This window comes from Alligator sinensis, unplaced genomic scaffold, assembly GCF_000455745.1.
Source record: "Alligator sinensis unplaced genomic scaffold, ASM45574v1 scaffold36_1, whole genome shotgun sequence".
Taxonomy (NCBI): Eukaryota; Metazoa; Chordata; order Crocodylia; family Alligatoridae; genus Alligator; species Alligator sinensis.
Window position 1 is genome coordinate 2,127,362 of NW_005842101.1, and position 10,648 is coordinate 2,138,009.

At 40.8% G+C, this 10,648-nt stretch overlaps 1 protein-coding gene across 2 annotated transcripts in view; it reads left to right on the forward strand.

The window, feature by feature from the left end:
- DPH6 (diphthamine biosynthesis 6) overlaps nucleotides 1-10,648 on the forward strand; it is a 318,847-nt gene that overhangs the window by 1,957 nt on the left and 306,242 nt on the right. The window contains exons 1-3 of one of the 2 annotated variants that reach the window (XM_025204913.1): nucleotides 311-345; nucleotides 4,622-4,716; nucleotides 8,754-8,956. In XM_025204913.1, the coding sequence (XP_025060698.1) occupies nucleotides 323-345; nucleotides 4,622-4,716; nucleotides 8,754-8,956 (321 nt within the window). In that variant the 5' untranslated portion in view covers nucleotides 311-322. Of the gene's footprint in view, nucleotides 1-310; nucleotides 346-4,621; nucleotides 4,717-8,753; nucleotides 8,957-10,648 lie in introns of those variants that run through there. The other variant, XM_025204914.1, reaches the window with a different exon arrangement.

The following is a 10,648-nucleotide window of genomic DNA, read 5'->3' on the forward strand; positions in this document are numbered from 1 at the left end:
CCCCTTCTTGTCAGTTTCTCTACTGGAAAGTAGATTTTTATACTTTGGAATATGTATTGTTATAGCTCTTTATATTTTAAGGGTATATTTAAATAATATGTGTTGCACAAAGATTTTCTGTTTGAGAAATGATAATGCATTAAAAGGAGGAAAGCTGACCTTGAAAAATGTGGTCATTATGCATTAGGTGAGCTCGTATTTTTATTTTTTGAGTGATCTAACTTTGTTAACTTGAGTCCTAATTGTGCATCGATGCTGCTTGAGTTGCTCCTGGTTGAAGTTTGTTCACAAAGAGTCATTTGTGGAATCGAATGCTAAAATTATGCAAGCAAAAATATGCAGCAGGTGGGTTTCCTTTTTGTTCTTGGTGCTCTAGTTATGAAAAACTATTATTTATTGCAGATTTGGTTTAAATAGCAGAATAGCCTAGTCAGTTTCTTCTCTCTTGTGGAAAAAGCAGGATTTCAAGTTCCGTGTTTATTCATTTTGATATTTTCCAAGCGGCAGAATGCTTTAAAAGGCAGTATGAAATAAAATCTTTAAAATAGGTTTGTAATATGACTCATATTTTTATGGGCAATTTTACAAATAAGGTTTTAACTGTAGAAAAAGTTTTAAGGAGAGTTTTGTGTATGAAAGGAACATCAGAGTCTGATTGATTTTTTTTTTTTTTTTTTTTTTGGTAACCTACTTACTCTCAGTAATGTAGGCGAACAGAGAGAGGAAATTTCCCTATTTTAAAATAATATTTCTTTTGTGCTTTAGACAGAGGCAGGATTAGTGTCTAAAATTACTTTACGTTCATTTTTATGTTGACCATCTCATTTGAAGGTTGTAGTAACGGAATAAATCCCAAATTGTATTTTGTGCTAAATCATAAGCTGCCGGATATTTTAAACTCAATCCACTCTCTGAAACAAGATAATTAAAGATCTGCAGAAAAATATTATTGATTTTTTTTTTTTTTTTTTTTTTTCATGGACAGCCAATCACACAGGAATGTAAAGGTGTGTTGTTGTCCCCCCCTCCTCCTCCCCCCCCAGAAGTGTTTGACTGTGTTAAATCTCTATGCTCACCTTTTTTACTTTTTTTTTTTTGGCCTATAAAGCTGCCTGAGAGCATCTTTGGAACATTGCCAAAATGTATCATCTTTGTGGCCTTACCCCACTGAGAAATTTTTAATGGCATCTCATATCAGCTGCTATTATTTCTCCTTTTTTCATTTCTAAATCTCTACTTAATATTTCAGGGTATTAAAAAGGCAGACATCTGTCCTCCTCTAGGAAGTCAGACCATCTCATCACCATTATTGGCTTCCTATTATTTTTCATATCTGAATCATACTCAGACAAGAGTCCTCTGAGGGAGGCCTAGCTCTTGTGTGAGGGAGGCCTTGCTCTTACGTTATGAGATAGCGTGGGTAGTCCTGAAAAAACAGTAGTCATCCTGTCTACCTCTGACTAAGCATTTGGAAAGGGAGGAGAGGGTATTGGAAGTGCAAAGAAAGAAAATGAAACCCTATCCCTTGCTCCAAACATCCAGGAAAAGAAAAAAAGAGAAAGAGATAAGAAATGTTTCCTTCTGAGCAGCCAGGAAGGGTTGGAATGAGACAGGAAATATTTTGACAAATGAACTACCTGAGAGCCACAAAACTGTAATGAAGAGATGGCCTCAGACTGTTTGTTGTCATACAAAAATAACAGTGTAAAGCCAGACATCACTTCTTGATTATCTGGTGTCATGGTGACTCCATTCAGTAACTTTCCAGCTCGTGAAAGCTGATTATCAGTGAAGGGTTGAATATTGCTGGACCAACTGGCCCTCCCATTCACGATCACATTTTCCATCCCAATGACAGCTGCAAAGATAGCTTCTATGCAAAAGTAATATAAAGAGAGAACTATTGTTTACAGCTCAGCTATCCTGAGGGTGATCTGTCCTTTTTAGAAAAAAAAAGTCAGTTGCAGTGTCTCTCTTATTCTTCATTTCATTTCTGTACCCACCCTACCTATTCTGTTTTTCTATGCTGGAAATGGGGATAACCACTTTTCCCTTGTTATCATCTAGTATCTTGACCATTGAAATACCTTTCTGTCCTTGACAGTACAATTTGGTGCGTCTCACACCCATTCAGAATGCTGCTGCAAAAGATTTTTTTGTCAGTTTGACCATGTTCCTACTCTCCTTTGCCTTTCACAGGTTTCCCATTTTCTATTACATCAACAGAGTTACTGGTTCCCTTTTTCATCCCCTTCACAGCAGCACCTTACTTACCATTCCACATTCAACATGTCAGCTGCTTCCAGTTGACCCATGATATTTACTTCTGTTGCTCCCTTTTTAGGTTTTCAAATTCATATTTTCATGCTTTGTGCTTTCTTCCTTGTTGCCCTCACTCTTGACAGGAGCTCCCCATGAACATCAGTAAAGCTATTCCATTATAATTTTCCAGACCCCCTTCTTAAAACTTTTCTTTGAAGTGATGCCTACTAGGCTTATGATCTGTTGACCAGTATTGTCTTGCCTCCTTGTACTCCCCCACTATCTGTTTCTGTCAGTTGTCTCTTGTTTTTATACTTGGACTTTAAGCTTTTTTGGTTTGGTCTTTTTACAGCTCCTGGCAAAATGGCTTAGTCTATCACAAGGGTCCTCAGTGCTATGTTAATGCAAAAACAAAATAACAGTTACCATACATAACACATATCCAGGCACTGTTTTGCTGTCACGCTCCTACATTGAGCAGAGGTTGGACTAAATGACCTTATGTGATCCTACTTTGTAGGACTTCAGTGGTCAAATTCAGTGATGAGTGAACAAGAAGAGAATGGTAAACTCTGGCATAAAAACATCTTAGCACATGGCTTCGTGTTGCTCTTCAGCAGTTGTTTTTGAGTTGAGCAGCATTTTTTTTTTGAAGAATGGTTAGTATCCAAACAGAAAATAATATGCAGCATTTCATTTTGTGGCCTTTCCACTGAGATTGTTGTGAATGTACCACTGACTAGGGTGATATCTAAACTGGTGACCTAGGTTCTGATTTTGCACCTAGAATAGTTTTAAATAATGGTGAGTACATTTGATAGATGTTTAATTTCCTGACTGCGAGTGAAGTACATGTAGCCATACTACTGAAATTTGAAGCTATTTTATGATTTATGATTTCATGAGAATGAAGTCTCTAGAAGAAAAATATTCTCTGTCCCATTACAAATTCCCTATAGGCATTCAATCCTTATTCTATCTCATCTAAAAGTGAATTGTAACTAAATTAACTGCACCAAGCACAATATCCAAAAACACTAGGTGCAGGCCTGCATTCTGTTGTCTGTATCTGCTCCTTAGAAGAAATTTAACACAGCTATTTGGAAAAGCTGTAGATTTTTATATTAGGAACTTACTTCCTGGCAAGTTCATATTTTTGCAGCAAAGAAAAGTCAGCAGTTTGTTGCATACCAATGGGCAAAGTACAAATGCAGAGAATGATGTTTTTGTATGTGAATCCTTAATTTATTAATCCAGTTTGGATTATTGCAGAGGTTTAATGTCTTTATGGGCAGAGACTGAGAGAGACAGCTGTACGGTTGTCTTCATTCTGTCCTTTCACAAGCTCTGGAGGAGGCTGGGTATGGGATGGGTGTGTTGGATACAGTATTGAGATTAATAGGTAATGCTTTGTCCAAGAGCAAGCTGAGGAACAGACTATTGTATTAAGACGGCCCCCAGGGCTTGCAGAGCAGCCAAGAATTGGGACTTGCACAGGGGCAGCTTAAAGTCCCTGGAGTCATCCTAACTTGCTACTTATTGCATCTTAGGGGGACAGCACAGAATCTTAACTCTAGTTATAGTGTGGTGATTATCGACTTGGAGGTGGTCTTTTTATGTATAGTATACTCAAAAAAGTTACTAAAGAGATCAGTTTCTTTTGTTACTGCTGTTTAACTGTACAGCTGAAATAGGATTTTTGCCACTGACTTCAATACAAATAGGATTCAGACCTTGTTGGGTTGACAGGAGGGTTTCTCTAGGTATACCTCTGTAGTTGGTATATGCTTGCACCCTTGATATATTCTGCTAACTTTTAAATGCTGGTTTATGAATTTCAAAATCAAATATATTTTACACTTTATTGTTATCCTGGCATCTACAAGTTTTGATGAAAAACAGGGATTGCTGAGGTAGCTCCTGTAAAGAATGTATTTTAATTATTTTTGTCTGTACCTACTTGCAGACAGAGTCAGGCTCGTGTGAGAGTGTTGATTTTAAAAGTAAGGAGTTTAGAAGAGAAAAGCTCTGTGTTCTATTATTGATCTCTTCAAGTAAAAGACGTTTTCTGCCCCAAACAGCTTCCTTCTAGGCGGGTTTTTATTTTTTTTTTTAAAGAAAGCAACAAATTTGGGAATACACATAAATCTTATGGATGTTATTGGTTTGAACCTGCAGCATTTTTCAAATACATCCTGGTTTTCTTGTAAAAATTTTTTCTAGTGCAATTCTAAGTTTTTGTTACTGTTATAATTCTTTTTCAAACTACTATATATTTGAGAACTTTATTTGCAGGTCCTGCTTTATAACAGTAACCTTGCAGAATTGGCAAATAAATTTGTTCTTTTTTTTATTCCAGTGGTGGGAAGGACAGCTGTTACAATATGATGCAGTGTGTGGCTGCTGGGCACCAGATTGTTGCACTAGCGAATTTACGGCCTGCTGAAAACACAGGTAAGAATGTCTCATTGCTAGGGTAGCGATCACTCCAGAAGTGCGCTGTGCGGCAGTTCCTTTAATCTAGGAGTTTCCTGCATGCACCTTCCCACCACTGATTGGTGAAGTGTCCCCATTGGCCTCACTGCTTGCCCCTGATTGTCAGGGAGATGAAAACCACAGTTTTAAATATATTGCAGTTTTTGGGTTTCGCTGCTGATTGGCTGAAGGGCCATGATGGCCCTGCTGCTTGCTGCTGACCGGACAAGAGGCAACATATTTAAAACTGCAGCTTTTGTCTCCTGGCCATCTGGAGCAAGCAGCGGGGCTGATGGGGCCCCTCCCCCGATCAGCAGTGTGGGAAACTCCAAGATTAAAGGAGCCACTGTGCAGTGTACTTCTGCTGTGAGTTTCAGTGATCCCTACTCATTGCCACTAGCAGGGCTGTTCAACTTAATGTCTGCGGGCCACATGACCTATGGCCTTCACCAGCAGGGACTGCATGCTATGGGATATGAACTGGTGTGGGTCCCTAAGCACCCCCCAGGCTCCCCACTGCTGCCCTGGGCCTATGGACACTTTCTACACTTCACACCATGCACACATGGGAGCTTCCCCCCCAAGCTCTACTGGGTGCTTCTCCTCCTACTTCATTTCTTCCCTAGGGTCACTGGGCACATATGTTCTTTTTCCCCACACTGCACCAGACAAATGGGCAGTGTCCCTCCCTCCTTACATCCTGTTGCTCCCCATGCTATGGGCTTCCTGAGCACTGTGAGCTGTGCCACTCTTCTCCACCTAGGGAGGAACAGAAAGAAGCCAGAGGGAGGGGAAGCTCATAGCCTCCAGCTGCAGTTGGAGTAATGTGCATGGAGCGGTGGCCTCCTGCAGGCCTGGGAGGCCACAAACTAACTCCTTGTGGGCTGCCAGTTGGACAGCCCTGGCTTACAGGATTCTTTGAATAGGAAAATACCATGGCACAGCTGTGCCTAAATTAAATCCTGTTGTGCATTTGTATATAGCTCCACGTATGGGAGGTATTCTAAAATATTTACAGAGAGAGGTGGAGGGGAGAGGGCAATTTAGAGTTCATTAAAACAACTCTTAATCAGAGTAACTGAAGAGAGGAAAAAACACAAGAAAATGAGGAATGGCAAAAGATGATCCTACACATTAAAGGGAGGAAAAGCAACAACACTTTCTTCTAATCCAGTCACAAGAAGGGGAGAATGAGAGGGTTCAATAATTACAGTAATGAAAGGTAAGCAGGGTCTAGCAGCAGTTATAAATAAAGAGGAACAGGAAGGTTTTAAGGTGTGATTTGAGAAGAGTCTTTTGTTCCAGTATAAGAGGGAGACTTCCTGATGCAGTGCATATGAAATGGAGTCCCCCAGTCTCTCCAAACTGGAGATTTCTGAGAGAATTGAAGTAAGAGGTGTGAATACTTCTGAAGTCAGGAATGAGCCACCAGTAGAGTAGGGGAAAATCAGGGAGTAGATTAGAGCAATTTATTCCCATGGTAGCCAGAGCAACAACGTTGCTAATCTTGTTGAAATATGTTTTTCATAAAACTAATTTATCCACATAAAAAATGTAGAATGTTGTCATTAAAATCATAAAATGATCCCTTTAAGTGTGTAGTAGGAAACTTTGTGGAAAGCTAATTGAGGTGCTGCAGGCAGCAGTGGAAGCTGCTAAGCCATTCATTTTTTTTTATCTCGTACCAGTGTTGCCTGGAGAGTTGCAATTAATAGAGAAACTGAATATTCGGAAGTGGATGTCAGCTTAAAGGGACAATGTCAAGTTTTTTTAAGCATCACGTTTTATATATGTTTTAATGATTTTCTTCTAAAATAAACTTCTCTGGTCTATGTTGGTTTGTTTTGGCTAACAAGCCCCTTCAGACCATTTTGAGCAAATACCTGCCCCGTACTGAACTAGTTTTGACATGACATAATGGTTTCTGACGTAACATAATGGTTTACATTAGAGGTCAGCAACCTTTTCAGGTTGCAGGTTAAATTGACCCACTTTGGATCAGAGGTGGGCCAGTGCATGTAGCGTGGGTGCTAGACCTGCTGCCATTCTTCCTGTTTTTCCCAGCAGCAGGGAAAAGTGGCAGTGGCAGCTGGGTCCTAGTGCTTGCTTCCTTTTGACCTGTACTGGGTTGGTCTGGCTTCTGAAGCCTTGTGTCTGTGGACCAGATCAAATGGCTGTGTGGGCCAGATTTGGCCTGTGGGCCATTGGTTACTAACAACAGCTTGGTTATCTTGCTGTTTCCCTCTCAGCTTGTCATGTTCCATTTTGATCTCCTTCTGGCCCTATTAACTCTTGTGCTGTCAGCTGCCCACAGTGAAAGTTTTGGCAGGGGGGGTGGAGCAGTATGGGTTTAAATTCCCTCAGGTTGGGCATGTCCAGATGAGTGTGCATGTGCAGAATGCGGCACTGCCCACCGCACACACCGCATTCCCTATGCTACTAATTTGCAGCATAGGAGGTGTTTCTGACACTGAGAGATCCTGGTGTCAAAAAAACCCGCAGTGGAAAAAAGTGGGGCGGTGCACATGGCAGCAGCGTGTGCTGCCCAAAACCAGAGCCTGGCTGGCCAGAGCCACATTCCAGCTGCTGCTGCTGGATTGCTGCTGCTGGGACCATGGGAGGCTCCCAGAACTCTGGGTAAGGCTGCTGGGGCCAGCCCACGTGCTGGCTCCCACTTGGGACAACTTGCCATGTGCCAAAGTGCATGTGCATAGGCGTTCCCCAGGGACAAGTAGCAGCGGCACATATTGTGATGCTGCTCTTTGGCCCTGGGGAAATGCACTTGCGTGTTCATCTGGATACGCCTGTGGAGGCTTCCCTGAAACTCTGATTTTCTGCTTTTTGCATGAGTGCTCTAACCATGATTCTGCTGGTCCAAAGAAGGGTACTGCTATCAGTACCATCATTGATTTGAAGAGAAGTTGAGAATTCTACCTTCCAACAGAAGCCTATCTAGGGGGGGAACATTCTGAAATGCACTTACCCCTTGCTTATCTGAAAAAATCTTTGGCAGGGGTTAGGTTCTATAAATGTGCCTACATGCACCATCTGAGTTGCTTGTGAGTATGTTTGGAAGCCCTAGTGTAGCTGCCTTTCAGGGATTTTTTTCAGTCCAAATTGGAGGTGTTTAGTGAGTGCTGTGGTCGCTGGTACAGGACACATTTGAATTGCTTTTTGAAACTTAGGCAACTTAAGTCCTATTTAGATGCATAAGAAGACATCTATCTGGTCCCATGTCTTTTGTATACAGAAGTTTGAAATCCAGTTACAGATTCTGGGGCTGTGTCTTTGAACATGTGCTTCTCTGGCAAGCAACAGCAAAAACTCTTATTTGCTTTATTAAGAGTCAGGTTGGACCCATCATAGGGAATTTGAATATGAAGTACTTTGAAGTATTAAGGGAGAAATGGGCTTCTCAGTTCAGAAGTCAATAGATTTATGACACACACATTGCTGTATAACTTTCTAAGTGGAAATACCTACTTAATTTTATTTCATGTTTGTACAGATGCTGTCATAAGCATTTGTGTTAGTGAACTAGAGACACTCAGAATTAGGTAGCCTTAATGCATAAGGTAGAGCTTGACAATTTATGGCACCTCTGGACTGGATCTGGCCTGTGAGAGGCGTAACAGAGTGTATGGTGCCTTGTGAGGAATCTGTACTGCCTTATTGCAGCCATTGCTTTTCTTGCCCCTGAATCCACTGTTGTCCATTGACACTGATGTTGGCAATTGGCTGCACTTGGCAACAGTCAGAAGCAGTAGTGATGGCTGAAGTAGCGGGGTATGGGAGTGCCCACCAGGTTTGGGAAATACTGGTCCAGGGTGAAATTTGGTGCCATGCAGCAGCAAGTGTGGGGGTTGCAGAGGAAGTGAACAGGAGTAAAACAGTGGCCCACCTTGGAGCCAAGCCATTTTTACTTTGGCCGACATTTTGTAAAAGGTTGCTTTAAAGTATTATGAGTTTTCAGTATCTTTGATATGATATATTTCATATCATATTTGCCTCTTCAGTTATGGCAGCGAAGACAGATGAGCTGGACAGCTACATGTTTCAGACAGTAGGACACCATGCCATTGACCTGTATGCTGATGCAATGGATTTGCCGCTTTATCGTCACACTATAAAAGGATCCAGTGTGGATATTGGAAGAGTATATACCAGGTGTGAAGCAGATGAGGTTGAAGACCTTTATCACCTTTTGAAACTTGTTAAGGTATGTTGCATGACAGCCAAATAACTGGGATAAACATTTAGACTTTTAAATCAATGACCTACTGATGCCTTAAGGAAAGTTTGAACGTTTTTAGGTGTTTCTATTATTGCATTATGATTTTAGTTACCTTTTCCTTTGTTCTTTCTTACAGTGTGAATTTACACAATGGAAGCTTAATTTAATTTGTGTTTATTCTTCATGTAAGATGATTGGTTAGTCCCTATTTTAGGCCAAAACACTTGTTCTTATATAGTAAATAAATGCCAATAATAATAAAAGGTGTATGCCAAAGAATACAAAAAGTATAATTGTTAGACCTATTTATATATAGTCAGTATAGTTCTCCAAGTTTTACACAAATGACATAATTCCTAACTTGATTACTTCCTATAAGCTCTGTCTTATTTTGTGTACATTTGTTTATTTATCAGTGGGAAGATGTATGCATTTGTTTTTGTGCATTATAAAAAAATCAGAAGTGATCGAATTTGTTTTTGCAATGCGTTTCCTTTTCAGAGTATTCTAAAATACTTAACCATTATGATTTTGATGCTGGCATTCTGATGAACAGGTTCTAAATCTATCATAAACTCAGCAGTAACTTAATTGACATTTTCAACATTTTTATTAAGAGAAAAACATGTTGGCTAAGATACTGGAATTTATTTTCTGCTATTTTTGAGAATTGATTGATACACATGAGCATTTTTGTCTGTTATAGCCAAAACTGCAGAAATTAATTGGTTGCAAGTCTAAGATTATAAAGAGATAACTAAACATGTTATTGCCCTTTGATTAGGATACTAGCATTTAGTTTAAACCAAAGTTGGGGAGCTCTCAAAAGTCTTCCATGTTCAATTTTTCTCTTTCTGGCTGCTACCCAACCACTGTTTCTTCTAGCTGAAGATGTGGAATCCACTGAAGCCATTGTCACTGTGACTCTGATGTTCAGCTAAAAGGATGTGACTTGGTTTAAGACGGGGGTGTCCAATCTTTTTGAATGTGGGGCCGGATCACGAACTTTTTATCACCCAGTGGGCCGGCGAGCCATATTCAAAGACCTCACAGGAAGTGGTATCACATCAGGAAGTGATGTCACATGACCTTTGATACCAATGAAGTTGCAGGAAGTGACAATGAAATGGGTCTAAATAACCAGTTCAAAACTTTCCCTCTATAGCATCCACCTATGCTACTGTTTGGGACAGGTTACTGAGCTAGATGGACCATGGGGCTGACCAAGCACGGCACTTTTTATGCTCTTATGTTCTTTGGCTGAGCTTCCAAACTATGGCTGAGATTTGCAAAAAGGGGTAGATAGGCATGTTACAAAGTTGTCACAAAAGATTTGGAGCCCTCTAAATCCCATTCATTTTAATGGAAATTGGCCTTTTGACTGAGCTTTGAAAATCTCAGCCCAAGGTGCCAACCAAATAAGTCAAAACATATTTTTCATTTCTATGCAGTGCATCTATGTGGGGCTCTCCAAGCGTTTTACAAACATGAAATGAACCTCAGGATGAGCCCAGCCAGAGGAGCAGGGGCTCAGCTGCATTTTCCCCCTACCTGTGTTGGTCAGTCCCGAGTGGCACACAGCTCCACCACCACTTCTGCTGACTGGTGCTGACTCAGGCGGGTCTGTCCCATCCAGAGCAGCACGCAGCTGAAGCTGGCTTCCCACGTGCTACTGGG